The sequence below is a fragment of the Oncorhynchus kisutch genome, linkage group LG20, assembly GCF_002021735.2.
Source record: "Oncorhynchus kisutch isolate 150728-3 linkage group LG20, Okis_V2, whole genome shotgun sequence".
Classification (NCBI taxonomy): Eukaryota; Metazoa; Chordata; class Actinopteri; order Salmoniformes; family Salmonidae; genus Oncorhynchus; species Oncorhynchus kisutch.
The window spans coordinates 48,033,079-48,060,637 of record NC_034193.2 but is presented as its reverse complement, the minus strand read 5'-3'; the positions used below and the strand labels follow the sequence as shown (position 1 = coordinate 48,060,637).

At 42.6% G+C, this 27,559-nt stretch overlaps 1 protein-coding gene across 1 annotated transcript; it reads right to left on the bottom strand.

Annotated features, from left to right (window-relative positions):
• Positions 1–79: 79 nt before the first annotated feature.
• LOC109877966 (ras and Rab interactor 2-like) lies at positions 80–27,559 on the bottom strand. Its single transcript, XM_031799342.1, is given in 12 exon segments — positions 80–2,695; positions 3,477–3,640; positions 3,902–4,033; positions 5,998–6,223; positions 6,649–6,731; positions 11,770–12,637; positions 12,639–13,159; positions 16,589–16,680; positions 19,385–19,457; positions 26,317–26,437; positions 26,583–26,781; positions 27,169–27,559. Coding segments are annotated over 12 exon segments (2,877 nt in total). The 5' UTR covers positions 27,225–27,559; the 3' UTR covers positions 80–2,353.

Genomic DNA, 27,559 nt, shown 5'->3' with positions numbered 1-27,559 from the left:
TACACAAATACTAATTTCTGCATTTCATGTTTCACATTTGTGATTTGCTAAATGTAATCGACAAATAAAACTGCTAAAATGGATTACATTGTGGTGTTTTTATTCAAAGAAAAAAAACGACAGTAACTGTAGAGTAACATTTGAAAATGCATCGTATTTCTTATTAAAGTATATTCATTCCTACTTTAGTCCAACATGGCAACAAATGGTCACTAAGGTCAACAAAAAAACACCATAATAGTGAGTTTTAGTTGTAATGGGTGCAATAGTCAAAGAAAGGCTACTACAGGGCTTTTGGGAGAGGACACCCAACACCATCTCACATATTTTAACCCCCCCCATCATTTCATCAACTTTCTTTGCATAAAAATTCAAAAAATAAATACAAAATATCCCCCAGAACATATACAAGATCAAAAAGACAGTTTGGCTGGTTTAGCAGTAGTGTTTTAAGCATTGCGTTAAGTGTCATAATATTAATCGAACACACTACTCATCCGTTTCTACTTGTCAGATTTGAATAACAGCAAAACAGTGATGGAAAAATCATACAGGTTTTAGCAATCACAGTATCACAATGGTTAGAAATGGTTATGTTGTAACCAAATAATTACCATTATATCAACTGACTGTACAATACGTATCTCAATAAAACTGTTGACCGTTCTCTTCTTAGAGATCACCAACCTCTCTGAGTAATACACACTAATACTGACTGAGATGAGATTGTACTTTAATCATCCTCAAGGGGAAATTAGTTTAGATTGTCATTTCTTCTCAATAGCTGATAAGGAATCAGCCAGTGACCCCTATAGATAACAGACAGAAACAAAAATAGTATATTCCCATCAGCCAATACAATTTCAACTTTCTAGTACAACTTTGAATACAGTCATTCCCATTTGCTGAGGCAGTTGATATAGACAAAAGTTTAGTTGAGTCAATTCAGATTCTGTCTCCAAAATATTTATTGGTTTAATTTACTGGCATATAATCGAACAACATGTGGGGGAAATGATCTCAGGAACACACTGGTTACGTTTTCAATCCAAATAAAATAGCATTTTCCTATAAAAACACAATCTACACTCTTACGTTGTCTACAGATGACCAGCAACTGCAGCAAAATAATCAGACAAAATGCTACAGGAAGAAATATATTCACTTATATAATTTGATATAATTGCATTTCTTATTTCAAAAAAGCACTCGCACATCTGAGTTATCTGGTTGCAGGTGCGAGGGAATTACGATAACCTCAAAGAAAAGAGAAACCTGCACATTGCTCTTGCTCTTATTAAAGCATAATATTTCAAAACAATTAATACCAGCAAGAGCAGTGTGTATTTTTATTTTTTAATATAATGGCGTTGAAAATGGCAGTTCGGTTGTAGACTTAAGAGTACGCAAGTTGACATGATGTCCATACTGCTGCAAGCCATTCTTCAAATATCTTATAGGGGTCGCCAAATCCACATGAAAAGTCCAGCCAACCTTCGCAAAGCATCTGTTTAGCTTCTTCACACATCCCACCAGGACAACTGGGCACAGCCCTCAATTCGTTGTCTATCCACGTTGTTTCAACGTATTTTTTTCGTTTTAAAATAACGTGGAAACAACATTGATTCAACCAGTTTGTGCCCAGTGGGGTGGCTCGATTCAATCCATATCGCTGAAGTTCAAAGTTATAGCACAATTTACATTTAATGGCAATGTTCCCACGTTTATGGAGACTGCATTCACGGTAAATTGAATTTGTCGGCTCAATCAGAAATGCTAAATGTAGCTTGGCATTTATTGTCATGAATCTTTCCCTGGAGTCAGCTCTGCAGAGTGGTCACTAGCTGACTCGACACTGGACTTGATCAACCAATTCCTGACACTCACGTGCCGTATCCCTAAAAAGAGAGTGAAATGCATGCAGACACCAGACACTTCTCTCCCTAACTGCTTCCTCTTTCTGTCTCCTTTAAGAAGAATAGAAACTACTTTTTCCATTGAGTAGTCTAGGATCCCTTCACAACACACAGCAACATTCTCTGACCCTATAGTTGAAACATACAGTGCAATTTTTCAATTTCCGCCATTCACTATCATTCTATGGATACACGTCCATATTAGGACATCCTCAGTATCACCATTCAGTATCACTCCATCATACCCGTGTGGTGTCCATATTAGGACTGCCTCAGTCTCAGCAGTCAGGTATTGTACTTGTTCCACCATCCATCAGTGCTCTCTCAGGTCTATGTGTTCTGATGTATGAGTCTGTCCCTGTATGCGTTTGTACACTAGTGAAAAATCTAATGTCCCCTCTAGGGATCAATAACGTTTTATTTCTTTTTAATTCAGTTTAATTCATCCAATTGGCTAGGCAGTTGCCATTGTGCTGGTTAGCTGGGATAGCTGGTATACACAGGTTAAGGTTGGGCACTCTGCGGTAGACAAAATGGAAGGGTTGCGAGTTTGGGTGGCTGTGTATCTCCGCTTTGATTCGCTGGGGGTGTGTGTCCGGGGCAAGCTGCTGACTGGTTGCCTCAGTGATGAGAAAGAGGGCGTGGTTCTCGGGGTCATGAACATTGAACTTGTAGGTGCAGAGCGAGCATACTTCTTCGGTGGTGGAGTACGGGTGGACTAGGAGGGTTTTGGCTGTGCAGCCGCTGTTGACTTCTTGTAAGGCGACTCGCAGGTAGTTCTGAAGGAGAAGGGATACAAGGAATGTAATACAGGTATCATTCATACAAAAATACATTTATGCAAACATGCAAAACAGATATAAAATATACTCATGCAAAAACACATGGGAGAAAATGACACAAAGAGAGACAGAGAACACGGATATCAGTTATATGCAGGTGCTCATGCAGGATCAGAGCTGAGACACAAATACACAGGAATGTTTTTGTTTTTTGAAGACACACAGGGAGAAAGATGAAGGAGCGCTGGTACGACTCTATAGCCTCTATTCTTTGTATGGCGTTTACAGGAAGACACAGCCATTTCAGAGCGAACAGAGAAAACCAAGACAACGCGTCATTAGTACACAATCACATGCATTAGATTAGTCCTATCTCATCTACCTTTCAGCTTCCTTCTCAATATCACTCCCTTCTTGACCGTCCCTAACCCGGAAATCAAGCACATTTTATTCTGCCAAAAGTGTCTTCATAGTTCCAGATCATTTTTGAATACGGATCCAAATACAGAGGGATAGTCTCGGCATGTCACCACCGGCGCTTCTCATGCAGATTGGTGTTGAGTGAAGTTGCCCCTTGACGCTAATCTTGGGTCAGTTATGCATTTCCTCCCACTAATGGTTAAGGATTGGGGGAAAGAAAGCTGATCCTAGATCTGTACTTAAGGGAAACTTCACACTGGAGCCATGCAGATTGTCTCCCCCGTCTCGGGGAAGGCATTTTAGGGGGGCGTTCTTTCAAACTCACTGCCTGGGGGTCAGATGGGGTTCAGGGCGATACCTGGAAGTCGTCCACGGAGGGTGCCGTGCGCTGGGCGGTGCGTCGGCGGTGCCACTGGTGCAGGGTGTCTCTGGCCTCAGAGCTGAGGACCCTGGCTGCCTGTTCCTCCTGGAAGTTCTTGATGAGAGCCATGGCCCCGTACGCACTGGTCAGGTAGTAGCCACCTTTGAGAGGGAGGGTTGGGGAGAAGAGGAGAGCAGGCAGGGAAGGAGGAGACCCAGGAAGAGAAATATAATACTGTCAATATGGGCATGCTGTGGGTTTGACTGTGGACGTGTTAATGTCTCAACGAGGCCATACGAGGTAGAAAATGACGTATACATTTTGCATGTTGGTGAAGAATACATTCTGGTGTATACGTGAGTATATCGCAAACTGTATACTGTGGTATTGAATCCAGTTTCATGACGTGATGGGAGACCTACCCTCTCCATGCAGCAGTGAGGGGTCCAGCAGCTCCATCATGTAGAGGATCTCAGTGTCCAGCTGAGGCATGTCACACTGGGCCAGGACATAGGTCAGCATCGGTAGGAAGTCATCTGCTCCGTACATCCTCCCTGAGCGAGAGAGATTATTATACATTTTTATGTTAATACTGTAAATCTCCAAAGTAAACTTTGGCAATATGTACATTGTTACGTCATGCCAATAGAGCAAATTGAATGGAATTAAAAGGAGAGAGAGAGAGAGAGAGAGAGAGAGAGAGGTGAGAGAGAGGTGAGAGAGAGAGAGAGAGGTGAGAGAGAGAGAGAGAGAGAGAGAGAGAGAGAGAGAGAGAGAGAGAGAGAGAGAGAGAGAGAGAAGAGAGATGGAGAGAAGAGGGAAGAGAGAGCGACAGAGGAGAGAGAAAGAAGAGAGAGCGAGAGAGAGAGGCATGTCACAATGGGCCAGGACGTAGGCCAGCATGGGCAGGAAGTCATCCTCCCTGTACAAAGGGGAAAGGCAAGGTGAGGTATAGGAAAGTTGTGGTCAGATGAAAACACACACATGAACACACAAACACACATACTCAAAAACATGCAGATAAAAAAAGGTTGGGGGTCAATAGAATTTAAAAAACGTTTTAGCAAACAAAATAATTAAGAAAAATTAAGAAATTCAGTTTCCTTCCTGAATTTACTGACTTTAAATGGAATTGATCCCAATCGTGTGTAATACACAACCAGATACATTATAGACAAATATGTGGAACTCATCCACACTCCACACACTGGCCAAAATAATTGAGAATGACACAAATATAAATTTTCACAAAGTCTGCTGCCTCAGTTTGTATGATGGCAATTTGCATATACTCCAGAATGTTATGAAGAGTGATCATATAAATTGCAATTAATTGCAAAGTCCCTTTTTGCCATGCAAATGACCTGAAAAAAAGGGCTTCACAGGCAAGGATATTGCTTCTAGTAAGATTGCACCTAAAAATCAACCATTTATCGGATCATCAAGAACTTCAAGGAGAGCGGTTCAATTGTTGTGAAGAAGGCTTCAGGGCACCCAAGAAAGTCCAGCAAGCGCCAGGACCGTCTCCTAAAGTTGATTCAGCTGCGGGATCGAGGCACCACCAGTACAGAGCTTTCTCAGGAATCGCAGCAGGCAGATGTGAGTGCATCTGCATGCACAGTGAGGCGAAGACTTTTGGAGGATGGCCTGGTATGAACGGCAGCAAAGAAGACTGATATTCTGCAAAAGGTACAGTGATTGGACTGCAGAGGACTGGGGTAAAGTCATTTTCTCTGATGAATCCCCTTTCAGATTGTTTGGGGTATCTGGAAAAAAGCTTGTCAGGAGAAGACAAGGTGAGTGCTACCATCAGTCCTGTGTCATGCCAACAGTAAAGCATCTTGAGACCATTCATGTGTGGGGTTGCTTCTCAGCCAAGGGAGTGGGCTCACTTACAATTTTGCCTAAGAACACAGCCATGAATAAAGAATGGTACCAACACATCCTCCGAGAGCAACTTCTTCCAACCATCCAGAAACAGTTTGGTGATTAACAATGCCTTTTCCAGCATGATGGAGCACCTTGCCATGAGGCAAAAGTGACAACTAAGTGGCTCGGGGAACAAAACATCGATATTTTGGGTCCATGGCCAGGAAACTCCCTAGACCTTAATCCCATTTAGAACTTGTGGTCAATCCTCAAGAGGCGGGTGGACAAACAGAAACCCACAAATTCTGACAAGCATTGATTATACAAGAATGGGCTGCCATCAGTCAGGATGTGGCCCAGAAGTTAATTGACAGCATACCAGGGCAGATTGCAGAGGTCTTGAAAAAGAAGGGTCAACACGGCAAATATACTCTTTGCATCAACTTCATGTAATTGTCAATAAAAGCCTTTGACACTTATGAAATGCTTGTAATTATACTTCAGTATCCATAGTAACATCTGACAAAAATATCTAAAGACACTGAAGCAGCAGACTTTGTGAAAATTAATATTTGTGTCATTCTCAAATGACCATGACTGTACATGTACCCTCCCTCCCAAAACACATCCTCCCCCCAATCCCACCTACCTGAGTTATCCTGCATGATGGTGTAGATGAGTTTACACACTCGGAGCAGCAGCGACACCTTCTTATCCGGGGAGTACATCTTCCTCATGTTGTGGAACTTGTGGCGGATCTTCTCGATGGCCATGGGGTCAGGGGGCACAGCCCCGTCCACACCCAGGTCCTGGGGCCTCCGGGTCTTAGCCAGGGCCAGGTTCTCCCTCAGCTGCTGCCAGCCTCCACTGCTCACCTAGGAGGAGAGGAAGGAGAAGGTTATGACCGTAGAAATGTAGTTATTAGAAGTTACAAAGCCCCAGTGCTTAAATGGGAGAGTAGAGAGAGGAAGGTCAAGGTTGTGATTATAGATATAGAATTACTAGACAAACAAGGTTATGAATCATCTTCATGGTCATGATCGCCATCTATTCATTATATTTCTATGATCATTGTTCCTTCTATTTATTATATTTCTATCATAGAAATGTAATTACAAGAAGGGGAGAAAACCTCTCAGACCTGTGGTTATGATGACATCAACTTCAGGATTCTCCTTAGTGTAAACACTGCATATAAAATATATCCTGTTAAAAGACATGAGCTCCTTGACTGACGTTCTACTAACTTTCCGAATCAACTATGATTCTATCAGGTGCTGCAATGGAAGACAAAGCTCACCTGGAAGTCGTGCAGGGCCACTTCCACTACGCCCTTCAGCGGCTTCAACACACATTTGTGCATGGCCTTCTCCAGGACAGAGTCTAGAGATAAAACACACAGACACGTTGGGGGTTAGTGACTGCTTCCCCAAACTGGCTTGTAACCTAAACTGGATCAAGATACACTGCTGTGTGCAGGGCTTTCTTCGTCTTTTTGGAGTTCGATCAATGTTTCACACAATTAGGAGGATGTGGTAAAACTCTCCGTTACGTAAGAGCTTTACGTTTAAAACCTTTTAGAGGGATAAATCTCATGCAACTGAAAATGCTTTTCCGCAATGAAACGGTAAACGTAAACGCTGTAAAAAACGTCATGCAGTAAAATAAATACCATCCACAAGCATTAAAAAAACACCAACTGACCCAGATGCAGTTTGACCAATGGCATTTTATTGTACAATACGCTGTGAAGAGTTACTGCCTCGCCCTAAAACAGCCATAACCATAGCTGAACCTGCACACTAACGGACATCACCCCAAGATCCTCAGGAGAATAATACATGCTTGAACACAAACTACACAGTTAGATAAAACAATAGCCTACATCCATCACGTAGCCTATTCTATTATTTTTCGTCTAATCCCAAACTGTATAAAATCAGAGTCAAGCAAATAGTCATTGCTGCTGGTTAACTAGCGGTGACAGAGCCCGTGAACCGTAGCCGGCAGCTGGGTACTGAACCGTAGTTTTGATCGTCTCTTATTTCAACTGGTTATTCTTATGTTATAACCTCATTGACATTTGTATACATTTTCATTTGTTACTGCCACTTTATCATGCAAAGCCTTCATCCAAATGAATCTAGTGGCCTATTGTGTGGAAAACCTGAGAGTAGCAACAGTCTAGAGGAGGACAGCTTTTTGGTGTTTGACATGAGCAATGCTGGGTTTTCCAGGAAAGGAGAGCGAGAGAGAGAGAGAAAGAGAGAGAGAAGAGTACAGAGAGAGAGGGGAGTGTACAGAGAGAGAGAGAAAAAGAAAGAAAGAAAGAAAGAAAGAAAGAGAAAAAGAGGGAGGTTTGGGGAAGTGTAAGGTTAGAAAACTCCCCACTCCCTACAGACTACACAGCACTAAATTCCTATATGTAAATGAGCAAGTTTAGCAAAGCAATGTCAACCAAGGTAAAAACTGGGTAGTGTTTTACTGTCGGCTACGACTAATAAAATAAATATGATTCTGAATACATGGAGAGGTAGGTAGAATATTAACATGGACTCGAGAGCTGGATAAACACACACACAGGTTAATAGTTCAAAAACATGAAGTAAACACACACACACACACGTCCCTCTACACTTCCTTACTGCTGGTTTCCTGTCTCCTCTCAGGACTGGCCTTGACTCCTTTGTATGTTGGGCAATGTTTGTTATGTTGCTATACCTCCTCTGTAAGCCTTTACAATGGGCTACACCCCTTAGGAAAAATAAAGTTCCAAAAAGGTGGAGAGATAGGGTTCTACCAAGAACCAGTTGGATCAGAAGAACCCCTTTTGGAAGACAAGGGTCCTTTGTTAGGCAAATGGTTCTATCTAGAACATTTAACATCCTTTACTGTTTTTGGGTAAAAGGGTTCTTTGATGATTCTTTGGAAGACAAGAAGGGTTCTACATAGAACCAGCCGACTTTCATCATTTCATGTTACGATTTAAAATGACAAGTTAGCATCCCGTTCACAGGGCTGGTTAACTCTGGGGAATCCTTTGGCGTCTAGACAGTTAGGTAGAATGAACTACAATGCTCTTTAAAATGGGTGGAATTGGTGCCTCTGGGGCATCTCAGATGGTTGTTAGGGGACCTTTATACTGAAGAATGTGTCTAGTTATTTATGATTTTCTTTTGGTGTGTTGTTGTGTATAATAACACATATGTTATTGTGTATATGAATATGTGGTCTATTGTGTTTATTGTATTCTGATGTGTATTGTGGTGCTATACAGGGCTCATCTGGAAGAGAGACCTTGGTCTCAGCATTTAAGGTATAAATAAATAAAAATACAAGAAATAATAATATACTATTTCCCAGCATGCTCTGTTGAAGGGAGATTTTCAGAATGGTTTGTTTTACTGTAATATCTGTGTTTTTGCATGTACATTGATTGGTTGATACATTTTATGCTACACAAAGATAAATAACTGACAGTTTTCTAAATATCCAATCTGTTGGATTTATTGCACCCGTTACTGAGATGGTTGTTCCAGTTTAGATGATTGAGGTACTCTCAGTATTCAATCTTCCCTACCCTAGCAGTCATTCTGAATGCAGGTTGCAGGTGATTAACAATTCCACTTGTTGGAAATCCTAACTCTGGCTGGATTCCAATAGGAATTACACATCACTTTGCAAGCCATCATAATGTGACTTGCAGGCCTGGTGTGGCCTGTAAACCAGGAGATTCTTAACACCACTGTGTTAGGGTATAACGAGTCCCTCAATGAAAGGCCAAAGATTTTTATAACTAACCCAAGATAGACCAGAGCCTGTCGTTTCCAATAGGAGCAAATCCATCATAGTGTGCAGAACAAACAAGGAGGTGGGCAGAGGCAAGCATGAGCTAGTGAGATCCTATTGGCGCGTTCTAGCATTTATTTGCATATTTCCATTAGGGAACGCCTACTCCGTGAAGTGCGTGTGTGCAATAACTTGAATTCACCCTTGCACTCCTTCTAAACAACAACTTATTTTACAACTTTAGCAAATGGTAAAGTCTACAAAACACAGTCCACTCTGTTTGTTACAGATTCTAGTTTTGGAAACAGAAAACTGTATGGAGATCAAATGTTTCATCGATGACAAAATTTGCAGAATGTCGGCCAAAATCCATCTGGCGTTATCTTCTCCCACTGCCGACCACTCGGCTTCCTCTGATCACCATATTTTGTAGTGAGTGGAAACGCCAACCGGATGCTTCACATTTATACCTCAGGTGAAATATCTGACTCATTGTTCTATTTGTGGAAAGGCCTTATGATTTACACTACCGTTCAAAAGTTTGGGGTCACTTAGAAATTTTTCACATTTTTTTGTCAATTAAAATAACATCAAATTGATCAGAAATACAGTGTAGACATTGTTCATGTTGTAAATTACTATTGTAGCTGGAAACTACAGATATTTTATGGATTATCTACATAGGCGTACAGAGGCCCATTGTCAGAAACCATCACTCCTGTGTTCCAATGGCACGTTGTGTTAGCTAATCCAAGTTTATAATTTTAAAAGGCTAATTGATCATTAGAAAACCCTTTTGCCATTATGTTAGCACAGCTGAAAACTGTTGTTTTGATCAAAGAAGCAATAAAACTGTCCTTCTTTAGACTAGTTGAGTATCTGGAGCATCAGCATTTGTGGTTCGATTACAGGCTCAGAATGGCCAGAAACAACTTTCTTCTGAAACTTGTCAGTCTAGAAATTGCCAAGAAACTGAAGATCTGGTACAATGCTGTGTACTATTCTCTTCACAGAACAGCACAAACTGGCTATAGAGTTAGGGTTAGGTTTAGTTTTAGGGTTAAGGGGTGGGGGTAGGGTTAAAATAAGATTTTGAATGGGAATACATTTTTTGGTCCCCACTTGGATAGTAAAACCAACCTGTGTGTTGTATGTGTATGTGTGTCGGTGGGCGTCTGTGTGTGTTGACAGTCTTTCTCTGGTTCCCTTTATGAACACACACTTGGTTACTCTACCCCCATGCTCACTCTTTACCTCAATTACCAGTAAAACTATCAATTTTACCCCCCCCCCCTCCCCCTTACCTCAATAATAATAATAATAATACTAGTAAATTGATCCAGTTTGGGCTTTTAAATGACATTACGATGACCTACACCCATTTCTTCGTAATGCATCTTATATATACAGTATACAGTCTACACTGACATATTATGTCAACAGTGAGTGTAGGAGAGCACAGTCCAAGCTTCACTTCTCTATTCCTGAAAGCCTTCCATAGCCTGCGTCTTTTACCATTACGTCAGTCTGTCTGTCTATACAGGAATCCCCTTTGTCTTACTAGTCGAGACTTAACTTTGTAAACATTGTATCTGGTGGCAAACACAGAACATCCTAGCCTATGTTACTGTCCTTTGGGTCGTAGAATGTTACTGTGCCTGGTTTAGTAAATGCATGCATATGCCTATCGAGAGCATTGGTAGTCTTTTATTGTTGTGTTTATTACCTTGCATACTTCTAGGAAGATAATAATGTCTCTGTAAGACGTTGGTTTATATTATACAGTCGTCTGCCCCATGACCTAAGTTTTCTGTTTCTAGACCCCTAAGCTGAGAGAGAGAGAGAGAGAGAGGTCAGCTACCACTCCAACAACCACTTCTTCTCTGAACAATGCTTGGCTGTTGTTGTTTACAAAGAACAAGGGACAAGAGCCGAGTGTAAAATTAAGGCTACATATTCATGCAAATACTTATTCAGCCCAAACTCAATGAAAACCCTCTTTGACAACATTGGCTAAGTCAGCCTCCATCACAATTTCATTGTCAAACATTAGCACTTGCTTGCTTCAGCTCAGTGTTGTCAAAATGAGGACTACGTATTGTAGTCTCCTTCTCTAACAAGGCCTATTTTCTGTCACTAGTAAGTTCATACCATATTTGGTCCCACATTAAAATAATCCCTGACATTTATGGATTTAGGTTGGGAGATAATTGGCATTTTTGCCATTCCAATTGAACCACAAATGTAGCTTGGCAGTTGGCACCACTGTGTGAATTTGTGCCAAGCTCGAGAGGCCAGGAATAACTGACTGTAGGGAAGGGAGGGTACACTGGCATCTCCGTAACCCAACACTGGTTTCTATAACCTTTCTGTCTTAACATGGACTAATAGGGAGTTCTTCAAATAGCTGGGCTAATTTGTACAGGCTAAGTCTTGACAGTTTATCATGGCAAATATGGATTAGGTCACTGTGAAACTAGTTTTTAGATGTTACTTCCCTATTAGAGCTGAAGTGGTTGAGAGAGAGACAACATGAGCAAATCACTCATACAGACATTCATGTGAAGTACGTATGTATCTACCCACACACCAGCTTCCTTGTAGTCTGAGTTTCACACACACACACACTCACCTATCTGATCCTCGGGTATGAGGGATTCGATGGGCGGGTCCAGTTCGGAGCTCTGCGTCAAGTAGGCCTTCATCTGGGTCATGAACTGTCTGAGGGTCTGCAGGAGGTCTAAGCCTGACGTATGACACCCCTTATTCTCCTGTACAAAACTGATATAATCCTGAACCAGGCATCCGAAGTAGGAACTCTTGTCCCTGGAGAGCTCCGCTATCCTCCTCACGGCTCGCCTTTCTGGGGTCATGAAGGTGCTGAAGACTCCAGAAACTTTCCGGAAGCTCAGCGCAACTTTGACCCCGACTCTGACCCCTCTCCTGCGGGCTTTGAAGGGAGGACGGAGGCCCTGTTCCAGGTCGTTCTCCAGGCTGACGCCGTAGTCTTCCTCTTCTTCGTCACAGAGGTCTTCGTCGTCGCTGCTGTCCTCGTTGTTGCCAAGGTGATGCCGTAATCTGAGAGGGGGGCTGGCGGGGAGGGAGAGGGGAGGGTGGGAGTAGTCCAGAGAATCTGAGGAAGAGGTGGAGATGGACATGTCGCTCAGCCTCCCCTCTTGTCCCTCTCGCTTGGGGGTCTTACCCGGAGGGCTGGGGGGGCTACCAGCACCATTTCTCACTATGGAGGGAGCGGGTATGGCCGGTGCCTGGCACGGGGGAAGCTTGGCACGGGACAGAGCCTTGGCGATAGTCTCGTCATCAAGAGCGATGTGGCACCGGTGGGCGTCGATGTCAGATTTTTTGGGGCGTGGGGGAGGAGGGTGTTGAGGGTGTTGGTGGGGCACAGGGATGGCGGTGCTGCTCAGCGTCTTTTTGGAATGGCTGCTGTGCCTGACACCCATGGGAGGGCGAGGGGTGGGGTGAAGGTTCTGATTGGATGAGGGTTGCAGTGGTTGTCTGGCGACAACAATGGCTGTGGGCGTTTCGGGCATGCTGCTCTTGGGCTTCTGGGGAAGAGGGGTGGGGGGAGGAGGAGCTTGGCGGCGCTGGGAGAGGGAACGGGGGGGGCGGGGGCCTAGGGGGGCGTGACTTCCTTTTCACGTTGGGGTCCGTGACAGGGGCCGAAGACGCCCCACCGGTAGTTCCCGGGCTGGGGGTGGAGTGTGTGACGTAGGGGGAAGGAGAGGTGGAAGAGGATTGAGGGTCTTCCTCAAGCCGCCGGTGAGTCTGGAGGAAGAGGGGGTTGACGAAGCAAAGAGCCCCGTTGGACTGGCTTCTCTCCAGGCGAGAGGAGGAGGAGGAAGGGGGACGAGCTGGAGGAACGCTGCTGTGGCGAGTCGCACTCTGTTTCTCTTGTGTCCTCTCTGCACCCTGGATGTCACCGTCTCTGTCAGGGCGCTGTGGTGGAGGGCGAGAGGGAGTGGTTGTCCTTCGCAGGCTGCCTAGAGCAGAGTGCCAGAATCCTAACAGGAGAAAAGAGATTAGGAATCATTAACAGAGTCCACACACTGTATACATTGAAAAACCTCCAAGAGCTGCCTAACCACAACCTGACCCAATAACACTCAAAGTCATGGTAATCATTCAAACACACAGACAGACACCTTCCTACCTTCATACACAGACTCATACCCTCATGAACAGACACATACATACATACCCTCATACACAGACATACATACCCTCATAAACAGACACATACATACATACCCTCATACATAGACATACATGCCCTCATAAACAGACACCATACATACATACATACATACATACATACATACATACATACATACATACATACATACATACATACATACATACATACATACATACATACATACATACATACATACATACATACATACATACATACATACATACATACATACATACACAGACATACATACATGCCCTCATAAACAGACACATACCCTCATACACAGACATACATACCCTCATAAACAGACACATACATACCCTCATACACAGACATACATACACCCTCATACACAGACACATACATACCCTCATACACAGACATACATACCCTCATAAACAGACACATACATACCCTCATAAACAGACACATACATACCCTCATACACAGACATACATACCCTCATACACAGACATACATACCCTCATACACAGACATGCATACACCCTCATACACAGACATGCATACACCCTCATACACAGACATGCATACACCCTCATACACAGACATGCATACACCCTCATACACAGACATGCATACACCCTCATACACAGACATGCATACACCCTCATACACAGACATACATACACCCTCATAAACAGACACATACATACCCTTATAAACAGACACATACATACCCTCATAAACAGACACATACATACCCTCATAAACAGACACATACACACACCCTCATACACAGAAACCTACAAAACGCCTAGCTCGAACCTTGACCCAAACACACACAAAAAAATGCATAAACACCCACAGGAACTACCATCAACACCCCTTTCCCACTTACTTTATCCTCCTGTTCCCTGACACATCCACAATATAGTGCAAGTAGCACTGTAGTTAGGCAGTCAACCTTTTTAATATCCCTCTCTCTCTGTTCCTCTGTGATCCTACGCTCTTCTGAGGCAGCGGAGAACGTGGTGAGCTCAGCCCTGCATCGCCCAGCACTGATTCAAGAATGCTGTCCTGACAGACACACACCCAGAGAGACAGAGAGACGGACAGGGAGTCACACATGCAAATTCCACAGGGGTGGTGGGAGGAGTCTACACACTGGACAGGCCTACAGTAGTGTATAGGCCCTCCTCTTTCCTGATCGCCCTCCACCTCCCTTCTCTTTGACCGAGTTTCCTGCTGCGATGCAGGACATTGGTTTCCGTTACGATCGTCTCTTCTGTTTTTTCACTTGTATCCACTGAATCAGTCTATTGTTTGCTGGCACTTGGTGCACAAGTCTCTGAGCTAACTCATCCAGACAAACAATCACACACTAAGAAATACTTTACAGAATAATGGCATTCATGTAATAGAATCTACAGACTGTTATAAATGATTCCAGAAGTTACTTTAGAGGACTGTGAAGAACGTTCTGTACGCATTGAATTCCACAAACACACACACACCCTCAGCACAGCAACACATCTGGGACGGTAGAGAGCGACGGAGCTATGTCGGGCACCGCTTCAAAGGTCTCGTCACACCTCTCTAGTCTAGGGACGGAAACAACTCGGTGGTATTGATGAAATGCCCACTTGAGAAACATGACCTCTGGAGCTAGACTGAGACAGGCAACCTCTCCCTGCTCTTTACCCCACCCAGAGTGCACTCATCCTGGGCTGGGTTTAGCAGTAACCCCACAGGGAATAGCCTGGATGGATCTCCTGCAGAGAGCTTTTACTGATAGTTCAAAGGATATTTCTTCCTCCACTACTTTCTGAGCCTTGGACAGACTCTGTACCCAGGACTAAATTGTGTGTCAGTAATGTATTCATAACCTTCGGTAATGGAGTATACTGCAACAAAGTGTGTCTGTAGTGAGTGAACTAACTCAATTCAGTAGGAGGAACCATGTCTGCCATTCCCTTCATGACCTCGTAGTTAGTTGAAATGACTTAGCCGAGCCAAAGTCCGCTTCCCTTGGAAATAACATAGACACAAATATCCATTTGAAATAGAACCTGTCCATTGGGAAAGAGTTTCCCTAAATGATTGTGTCAGCATGCTAAGAAAAGATCCTCATGTATTTTCTCTCTCTCTCTCTCTCTCTCTCTCTCTCTCTCTCTCTCTCTCTCTCTCTCTCTCTCTCTCTCTCTCTCTCTCTCTCTCTCTCTCTCTCTCTCTCTCTCTCTCTCTCTCTCTCTCTCTCTCTCTCTCTCTCTCTCTCTCTCTCTCTCTCTCTCTCTCTCTCTCTCTCTCTCTCTCTCTCTCTCTCTCTCTCTCTCTCTCTCTCTCTCTCTCTCTCTCTCTCTCTCTCTCTCTCTCTCTCTCTCTCTCTCTCTCTCTCTCTCTCTCTCTCTCTCTCTCTCTCTCTCTATATATATATATATATATATATATATATATATATATATATATATATATATATATATATATATATATATATATATATATATATATATATACACACACACACACACACGAGGGGTCAGAGTAAGCCTGTGACTGATGTGTGTGCCTGTGTTCGTGCCTGTGTGTATAATTCTCCAGTCACCACACCCTCCTCCTCAGCCGTGGAGGAAACTGACTCACACACTGGAGTTTCAACAGAAGGAAACTAAGAATATCATGACAGAGTGACTAACTAAACCTGCCATGAAACCAGACCGCACCGGTCAGCATGAGTTAACTAACGTATAAAGTTAATAGATGGTATCGGTAGCCTGGAATGAGGGGCTTTTTTGTACATTATGCATGTATGTACTTAAGGAGACACAGCCCATTTGGATATATTGCCTTCAACAATATGATATACATGTATAAATAAATACAATTATGCTGTTTCCTTCTATATCAATTTACTATCGGATAATTGATGTGGATATCATTTTTATGTCTCTGTGTCCAGTAGTTTCACCAGCTAATGCTAATTTGCATTAGGGCAATTGCTAACTAGAATTAGTGCAATGACTGGAAGTCTATGGGAACAGCATGCTAACTGTTTTTGTCGACTTCCAGTCATTGTGCTAATGCTAGTTAGCATTGGCTCGCGAAACTACCTCTAACTTCCTTCAAACTGGACGCAGATACATATAAATGGTATCCACGAGTTCATCTGACTCTGGGGAAGTAGATAAAGGGCCTCATTGCCAGAATCCCTAACTATCCCTTTAAGCAGAGAAGAAAATAGAGTTGATAACATTCTACCCATCTATTACTGTAGTACCTGCTCCTAGTTGGGCCACCTCCTCCAGGTCCTTCTGAGTCTTGGAGGCTGCAATGGCTTCTGGGAGATTCAGGGTGAAAGGAAGGACGTCCCTGAAAAGAGAAGAGAGAGAATGATCCAACTATGTCTATAATGTCCAACAGATATTCTGGCGATTCCGAGAGTGGACTTTCCCAGTCTGTATCTGGACCTGTGTTCTGTCCTCAGGGTGGGTGATGTCACAGGGTGGTAGAAGGGGTTTGTCAAAGCAAACACAACAGCCTGAACACCAGAGCGACCGGAGCAGAGAGATGAGGAAGAGAGTGACATCACTGTGCTGTTACTGTCAACTCAATGCCAACTAACAGAGCCTTGAGGCCTCAGCTGGTGAATCTCTTCACTATCAATCACAATATGCTGACTAAAACATTCCTTTTACTGTCAAATTGAATATGCAAGTTATTGAGGATATTTTCCCGACTAGGTCTCTGGTTATTAATGAACTATAACTTGAGCCTGGAGGTTTTTCCTCGTCACGTCAAGTGAATAAGAAAAACTCCTACCGCTAATGATAGTAAAGTATATCATTATATTCTGTGGTTTTTTATGTTTAGGTTTTATTTCACAGATTGAAACTGTGTTGTGTTGTGCTGTGTTGGGAATTACTGGAAATGACTGGGTATTACTGGACATTACTGGATATTACTGGATTTTAATGGATATTACTGGGCATTACTGGATATTACTGGGTATTACTGGACATTACTTGATATTACTGGGTATTACTGGGCATTACCGGATATTACTGGGTGTTACTGGACATTACTGGGTGTTACTGGACATTACTGGGTATTACTGGGTATTACTGGATATTACCGGGTATTACTGGATATTACTGGGCATTACTGGGCATTACTGGGCATTACTGGATATTACTGGACATTACTGGATATTACTGGACATTACTGGATATTACTGGACATTACTGGCACACTTTTCTTTAATCTACTTCCCTGACCACAAGGGTTTTATGTCATTCCACTTGTGGGGTATTGTTGTATGTTTACTGTAAGTTGGTATTTTGTCATTATTGGACATTACTGACGTTACAGTTGTTCAATGTTTTGGTTTCTATTTCTCAGTTGAAACAAAGTTCTGACGTGTCTTTCGCTCTGAGCTGTCTGTCTGCCCAGCTGGCATGAAGCTGGTCTAAAACCAGAAGTGAGAAGAGGGCAGTTGAGACAAGCTATGTCCTGAGTGCTCACCTCTTACTTAACACATGGTACCCGATAGTAAATCTACAGGTTATGATCTTATGGACAATATTTTTACTTCGCTATGCTGCAACCCAGATTGCAGCTCCCCTGAAATACATATTTAATTGGTCACTGGAAAAAGGGATGTTTGCATGGAAGCATGCGAAACTGTCCTATTCCGAAAGACAGCAAAGAACCCATTACTCCTGCCAATAGTCAACCAGTTAGTCTACTCCCTTCACTCTGTAAGATATTGGTGTGTATTGTGAGTAGACAAATATGGGAGTACATGGAAAATAATGATCTGATTACAGCCAATCAGCATGCTTATCGTAAAAACCATTCCACTACCACTGCATTGGTTGACATGACTGACCAACGGCTCAATGCTATGGATAATGGTAGATTTGTGGGTGTACTATTTTTTTATTTTAGTGCAGCATTTGATTTAGTGGATCATAAAATAATTTTGATGTAATGAATGCATTATGGTTTTAAGGAGGGTAGCATTGAATTGGGTACAGTCATATCGAACTGACAGGAAACAGTCCACCTCTATCAATGGTTAATTTTCTTCCCCTCGTGCTTTAAACTGTGGAATACCGCAGGGCAGCTGCCTTGGGCCACTTCTTTATTTAATATTTACCAACGACCTTCCTTATGCCTTATCTGAAACTCAAGCTATTATATTTGCAGATTATACTACAATTTACACAGCAAGACAATCGGTTCAACAGGAACAGCAAGCTGTACAAGGAGATTTGGAGAATATCAGGGAGTGGGTTTGCTGGAACAAACTTGTTTTAAACACCAAGAAAACCAAAGTTATGTTGGTCTGTTCCAATAGGAAAAGGGAGTACAAATTGAGGAAGTGGCAGAAACCAAACTACTAGTAGTGCAGCTAGACAACTGCTTATCATGGTCGTCTCAAATAACTCATCTATGTAAAGAAAATTTTAAAACAGCATGCATGATCAGAAGGATAGATAAATATTTACCGGGAAAGATTCTTAAGCAAATAACACAAGCATTAATTGAGAGTCAGGTGAACTACTGTTCTGTGGTCTGGGGAAATGCATCAGCAAGTGAAATTAGGAGGCTGCAGATTGCACAGAACAAAGCAGCAAGGATTGTTTTAAGGTGGAGATATGGTTCTTCTGTTGTAGTCATGCGCAATCAACAAGATAATTGAAAAAAACATGCTTATTTTATTTCACAAGCGGCAGGGTAGCCTAGTGGTTAGAGCGTTGGACTAGTAACCGAAAGTTTGCAAGTTCGAATCCCCGAGCTGACAAGGTACAAATCTGTCGTTCTGCCCCTGAACAGGCAGTTAACCCACTGTTCCTAGGCCGTCATTGAAAATAAGAATTTGTTCTTAACTGACTTGCCTAGTAAAATAAATAAATAAAAAAGTATTATTTAAAACGGCCAAATTCTATTCATAACGGTTTTCAGTTGGTAAGAGACAGACATTCAGTAAATACTAGGAATAGATTGTCCACCATCACCAACAGAAAAGAGAGAGAGAGAGAAAAAAAAAACTTTGAGAACATGACTGTACCTGCTGATACAGTAGAAGGCCACCAGGCGAAACAGGTCTGCAAAACTGATCCCAGATCCTTCCAGAGAAAAGGCTGCAACCAGAGGAAGAACACAAAGAATACATCAAAACTGTTCAGACTTTATTACGAGGTACAGCCAAATCTAGTCTTGGTTAGCTTCCATCTTGAAATTTATGAGGAATTTCTCCCAATAGTTATGTTAGGTTAATGTCCATTCTATTATACTACTTCTCCATAATGTCATCATTCACCTGGTATGTCATCATTCACCTGGTATGTCATCATTCATCCAGTATGTCATCATTCACCTGGTATGTCATCATTCATACAGTATGTCATCATTCACCTGGTATGTCATCATTCATACAGTATGTCATCATTCATCTGGTATGTCATCATTCACCTGGTATGTCATCATTCATCCGGTATGTCATCATTCATCCGGTATGTCATCATTCACCTGGTATGTCATCATTCACCTGGTATGTCATCATTCATCTGGTATGTCATCATTCACCTGGTATGTCATCATTCATCTGGTATGTCATCATTCACCTGGTATGTCATCATTCATCTGGTATGTCATCATTCATCTGGTATGTCATCATTCACCTGGTATGTCATCATTCATCTAGTATGTCATCGTTCACCTGGTATGTCATCATTCATCTGGTATGTCATCATTCATCCGGTATGTCATCATTCATCTGGTATGTCATCATTCACCTGGTATGTCATCATTCACCTGGTATGTCATCATTCATCTGGTATGTCATCATTCACCTGGTATGTCATCATTCATCTGGTATGTCATCATTCATCTGGTATGTCATCATTCACCTGGTAAGTCATCATTCATCTAGTATGTCATCATTCACCTGGTATGTCATCATTCATCTAGTATGTCATCGTTCACCTGGTATGTCATCATTCATCCGGTATGTCATCATTCATCTGGTATGTCATCATTCATCTGGTATGTCATCATTCACCTGGTATGTCATCATTCACCTGGTATGTCATCATTCATCTGGTATGTCATCATTCATCTGGTATGTCATCATTCATCTAGTATGTCATCATTCATCCGGTATGTCATCATTCATCCGGTATGTCATCATTCATCTGGTATGTCATCATTCACCTGGTATGTCATCATTCACCTGGTATGTCATCATTCATCCGGTATGTCATCATTCACCTGGTATGTCATCATTCACCTGGTATGTCATCATTCATCCAGTATGTCATCTGCTATGTCATCATTCACCTGGTATGTCATCATTCACCTGGTATGTCATCATTCATCCAGTATGTCATCATTCATCTGGTATGTCATCATTGACCTGGTATGTCATCATTCATCCGGTATGTCATCATTCACCTGGTATGTCATCATTCAGCTAGTATGTCATCGTTCACCTGGTATGTCATCATTCATCTAGTATGTCATCATTCACCTGGTATGTCATCATTCACCTGGTATGTCATCATTCATCCGGTATGTCATCATTCACCTGGTATGTCATCATTCATCTGGTATGTCATCATTCACCTGGTATGTCATCATTCATCTGGTATGTCATCATTCACCTGGTAAGTCATCATTCATCTAGTATGTCATCGTTCACCTGGTATGTCATCATTCATCTGGTATGTCATCATTCACCTGGTATGTCATCGTTCATCTGGTATGTCATCATTCACCTGGTATGTCATCATTCATCTGGTATGTCATCATTCATCTGGTATGTCATCATTCACCTGGTATGTCATCATTCATCTGGTATGTCATCGTTCACCTGGTATGTCATCATTCATCCGGTATGTCATATTCATCCGGTATGTCATCATTCATCTGGTATGTCATCATTCATCTGGTATGTCATCATTCACCTGGTATGTCATCATTCATCTGGTATGTCATCATTCACCTGGTATATCATCATTCATCTGGTATGTCATCATTCATCTGGTATGTCATCATTCATCTGGTATGTCATCATTCACCTGGTATGTCATCATTCATCTGGTATGTCATCATTCATCCGGTATGTCATCATTCATCCGGTATGTCATCATTCATCTGGTATGTCATCATTCACCTGGTATGTCATCATTCATCTGGTATGTCATCATTCATCCGGTATGTCATCATTCACCTGGTATGTCATCATTCATCCGGTATGTCATCATTCACCTGGTAAGTCATCATTCATCTAGTATGTCATCGTTCACCTGGTATGTCATCATTCATCTGGTATGTCATCATTCACCTGGTATGTCATCGTTCATCTGGTATGTCATCATTCACCTGGTATGTCATCATTCATCTGGTATGTCATCATTCATCTGGTATGTCATCATTCACCTGGTATGTCATCATTCATCTAGTATGTCATCGTTCACCTGGTATGTCATCATTCACCTGGTATGTCATCATTCATCCAGTATGTCATCATTCACCTGGTATGTCATCATTCATACAGTATGTCATCATTCACCTGGTATGTCATCATTCATCCAGTATGTCATCATTCATCTGGTATGTCATCATTCACCTGGTATGTCATCATTCATCCGGTATGTCATCATTCATCCGGTATGTCATCATTCACCTGGTATGTCATCATTCACCTGGTATGTCATCATTCATCTGGTATGTCATCATTCATCCGGTATGTCATCATTCATCTGGTATGTCATCATTCATCTGGTATGTCATCATTCACCTGGTATGTCATCATTCATCCGGTATGTCATCATTCATCCGGTATGTCATCATTCACCTGGTATGTCATCATTCACCTGGTATGTCATCATTCATCTGGTATGTCATCATTCATCTGGTATGTCATCATTCACCTGGTATGTCATCATTCACCTGGTATGTCATCATTCACCTGGTATGTCATCATTCATCTGGTATGTCATCATTCACCTGGTATGTCATCATTCATCTGGTATGTCATCATTCATCTGGTATGTCATCATTCACCTGGTAAGTCATCATTCATCTAGTATGTCATCATTCACCTGGTATGTCATCATTCACCTGGTATGTCATCATTCATCTGGTATGTCATCATTCACCTGGTATGTCATCATTCATCTGGTATGTCATCATTCATCTGGTATGTCATCATTCACCTGGTAAGTCATCATTCATCTAGTATGTCATCATTCACCTGGTATGTCATCATTCATCTGGTATGTCATCATTCACCTGGTATGTCATCATTCATCTGGTATGTCATCATTCATCCGGTATGTCATCATTCATCCGGTATGTCATCATTCATCTGGTATGTCATCATTCACCTGGTATGTCATCATTCATCTGGTATGTCATCATTCATCCGGTATGTCATCATTCACCTGGTATGTCATCATTCATCCGGTATGTCATCTGCTATGTCATCATTCATTCGGTATGTCATCATTCATTCGGTATGTCATCATTCATCTGGTATGTCATCGTTCCCTGGAGCTATTACTATCCCATTACTCATGAAGTTGTTTTCTTGTAACCCCAACGGTGCAGTAAAGTACCAAAACTGTACATGTCTCTGGAAAGAGAACACACCCAATAGATAATAGCCAAACGCTACATGAGATTTTCCCTGCAATAAATACAGTGTGTGTGTGTGTGTGTGTGTGTATGTGTTTGCGTGTGTGTCTGTGTGTGTCAAGGCATTACTGTTTTATAATCAAGATTAGCCCTTTGAGCAATGTGAGAGTCACATTTTTCAGCAGTGGTGGAAGCGTGAAACAAGTCAAAAAGGAATCATCTATGGAACGCAAACATAAACGAGAGAGTGTGTGTGTGTGTGCGTGTGCGTGTGTGGGTGTGGGTGTGGGTGGGTGTGGGTGTGAGTATGTGTGTGTGTGTGTGGGGGGGGTGTGGGGGGGGGGGGGTGTGGGTGTGGGTGTGGGTGTGGGTATGTGAGTGTGTGTGTGTGTGTGGGGGTGTGGGTGTGAGAGAGTTTTGAGGTAAAGGCCGAATGTGACATGGTTAAAGGTACACTACCGTTCAAAAGTTTGTCACTTAGAAATGTCCTTGTTTTCCAATATTAAAACATACAAAATTAATAGGTAACATAGTCAAGACGATGACAAGGTTATAAATAATGATTTTTAATTGAAATAATAATTGTGTCCTTCAAACTTCGCTTTCGTCAAAGATGACAGGTGACTGTGCTGGCCACTCCATTATAGACAGAATACCAGCTGACTGCTTCTTCCCTAAATAGTTCTTGCATAGTTTGGAGCTGTGCTTTGGGTCATTGTCCTGTCGTAGGAGGAAATTGGCTCCAATTAAGCGCCGTCCACAGGGTATGGCATGGCGTTGCAAAATGGAGTGATAGCCTTCCTTCTTCAAGATCCCTTTTACCCTGTACAAATCTCCCTCTTTACCACCACCCAACCCCCCCTCGAACCATCACATTGCCTCCATCATGCTTGACAGATGGTGTCAAGTACTCCTCCAGCATCTTTTCATTTTTTGTGCATCTCACGAATGTTCTTCTTTGTGATCCGAACACCTCAAACTTAGATTAGTCTGTCGATAACACTTTTATCCAATCTTCCTCTGTCCAGTGTCTGTGTTATTTTGCCCATTCTCTGATCCACCTCTACGCAGACAACACCATTCTGTATACTTCTGGCCCCTCTTTGGACACTGTGTTAACTAACGTCCAGACGAACTTCAATGCCATACAACTCTCCTTCCGTGGCCTCCAACTGCTCTTAAACGCAAGTAAAATGAAATGCATGCTATTCAACCGTTCGCTGCCCACTCCTGCTCGCCCGTGCAGCATCACTACTCTGGACGGCTCTGACTTAGAATACGTGGACAACTACAAATACCTAGGTGTCTGGTTAGACTGTAAACTCTCCTTCCAGACTCACATTAACCATCTCCAATCCAAAATTAAATCTAGACTCGGCTTCCTATTTCGCAACAAAGCATCCTTCACTCATGCTGCCAAACATACCCTCGTAAAACTGACCATCCTACCGATCCTCGACTTCGGTGATGTCATCTATAAAATTGCCTCCAACACTCTACTCAACAAACTGGATGCAGTCTATCACAGTGCCATCTGTTTTGTCACCAAAGCCCCATACACTACCCACCATTGCGACCTGTACGCTCTCGTTGGTTGGCCCTCGCTTCATACTCGTCGCCAAACCCACTGGCTACAGGTTATCTACAAGTCTCTGCTAGGTAAAGCCCCACCTTATCTCAGCTCACTGGTCACCATAGCAGCATCCACTCGTAGCACGCGCTCCAGCAGGTATATCTCACTGGTCACCCCCAAAGCCAATTCCTCCTTTGGTCGTCTTTCCTTCCAGTTCTCTGCTGCTAATGACTGGAACGAACTGCAAAAATCTCTGAAGCTGGGGACTCATATCTCCCTCACTAGCTTTAAGCACCAGCTGACAGAGCAGCTCACAGATCACTGCACCTGTACATAGCCCATCTATAAACAGCCCATCTATCTACCTACCTCATCCCCATACTGTATTTATTTATCTTGCTCATTTGCACCCCAGTATCTCTACTTGCACATTCATCTTCTGCACATCTACCATTCCAGTGTCTAATTGCTATATTGTAATTACTTCGCCACCATGGCCTATTTATTGCCTTAACTCCCTTATCTTACCTCATTTGCACTCACTGTATATAGATTTATTGTTTTCTTTTGTTCTACTGTATTATTGACTATGTTTTGTTTATTCCATGTGTAACTCTGTGTTGTTGTATGTGTCGAATTGCTATGCTTTATCTTGGCCAGGTCGCAGTTGCAAATGAGAACTTGCTCTCAACTAGCCTACCTGGTTAAATAAACAATAGTAATTTTTTTCAATCTTATCTTTTTATTGGCCAGTCTGAGATATGGCTTTTTCTTTGCAACTCTGCCTAGAAGGCCAGCATCCCGGAGTCGCCTCTTCACTGTTGACGTTGAGACTGGTGTTTTGCAGGTACTATTTAATGAAGCTGCCAGTTGAGGACTGGTGAGGCATTTGTATCTTGTGAGACACTCTAATGTACTTGTCCTCTTGCTCAGTTGTGCACCGGGGCCTCCCACTCCTCTTTCTATTCTGGTTAGGGCCAGTGTGCGCTGTTCTGTGAAGGGAGTAGTACACAGCGTTGAACGAGATCTTCAGTTTCTTGGACATTTCTCGCATGGAACAGCCTTCATTTCTTAGAACAAGAATAGACTGACGAGTTCCAGAAGAAAGGTCTTTGTTTCTGGACATTTTGAGCGTGTAATCAAACCCACAAATGCTGATTCTCCAGATACTCAACTAGTCTAAAGAAAGACAGTTTAAATGCTTCTTCAATCAGAACAACAGTTTTCAGCTGTGCTAACATAATTGCAAAATGGTTTTCTAATGATCAATTAGTCTTTTAAAATGATCAACTTTGATTAGCTAACACAACGTGCCATTGGAACACAGGAGTGATGGTTGCTGATAATGAGCCTCTGTACGCCTAGGTAGATGTTTCATAAAAAAATCTGCAATTTCCAGACACAATAGTCATTTACAACATTAACAATGTCTACACTTTATTTCTGATCAATTTGATGTTATTTTAATGGACAAAAAAAACAAGGACATTTCTAAGTGACCCCAAACTTTTGAACGGTAGTCTAGGTTACCTATGAATACAGTCATGGTATGATTCATTGTATCGGCTGTTTGTTGTCTGAGAAATGCACAGCTGGGTGAACTGAAAACATGTTGAGTCATGCATCTGTTGATAAACAATGTACAGTAGCTAAATGTGCTATAGGGAAGCACTCATTTTGCACTACAGCCAATCAGGAGTGTTAGCTGGGCTTTGGGACATCACTGCTGGATGAATAGAGGTTTAGTAAACAAAATAGTCTGCACGCTGTTCCATTATGACACTCACTGTACTGACTCTCTCTGACAGGGAAGTCACAGACGCCGGCTCCTCCTGAGGCGTCATCATCACTGACCCTTAGAGACAGAACTTTCCTCTGAAGAGTGGATGACTTCCTCACCAGGAATACCTGGACAGGAGAGAGAGACAGACAGGCTCATTAAGGGTTAACCTTTCAAAGAGTCACATCAGTGACATCACTAATCCATATACAAGCCCAACAATAACAAAGGTCATACTGTGACCTTATGACGCTTGAACCGTGACCCTCTCACCCCTGGAGGCTGCTGCAGCAGTATACGCGTGGCCTCCTTGTCACTGAGCGTGAGAAGTAGCCACACGGGGTGTGTATGCCTCAGTCTGTCCAGCACGCTCATCCGCCTACGCAGGGAGTCGTACCCAGAATCCCTTTCACCACTGGCGCCAGCGCAGGGCGAGGACTGGAGGTAAACCCCGCTCACCTCCCCCTCCAACCTGAGAGAGAGAGAGAGAGAGAGAGAGAGAGAGAGAGAGAGAGAGAGAGAGAGAGAGAGAGAGAGAGAGAGAGAGAGAAAATATATATATATAAGGCACTGTCTCCATCTTCTGGTGAAAGAGTACATGTTGCAGGGTCCCACAAAGATCCATCTAGGATGTGAATAGTGACGCAAAATAATGTAGTCTACTATCCCTTTCTTTTGCCTCACGCAAGTCTTCCCATCACTAAATGTCTGTATTGTTACTCTATTCAACTACATTGTTGAAGCAAATCACAACACCTTATATTCAAACATTGACAAAAATGTGTACTAAGAGTCCTAATAAGATAGATAAGATAAAGAAGCAAGAAGAAGAGAATGAAATGAGGAGAGGAGGACTTACCCCTGTAGAACCATAGGGTATGGGTCCCTGTCCTCTGTTGGGGAGGTCTGGACCATCTCTTGCTTCAGCTCCCCTATCTCCAACGCAAATGTGTCTATCAGCTACACACAGAGGAGGAGAGAAAGAGAGGGAGTGAACGAGTGTACATGGGAGAAGGAGAGAGGGACTAGGTCAGAGACAGAGAAGGAGGAGAGAGTGAGAAAGTGAGAGCAAACGAAACAGATTTTGTGAGTAAGACGGAGAGAGAGATAGAGAGTGATCAAGGTGGAGGTAAAGAATGAAAACAGACATTGAGAAAGGTTGAAAGTAGAATGAAAAGCGAGAGGTAGAGAGAGAGAGAGCTAATGGAGCAGTGTCCCTCACAAAGAGATAGGGAGGCACAACATGAGAA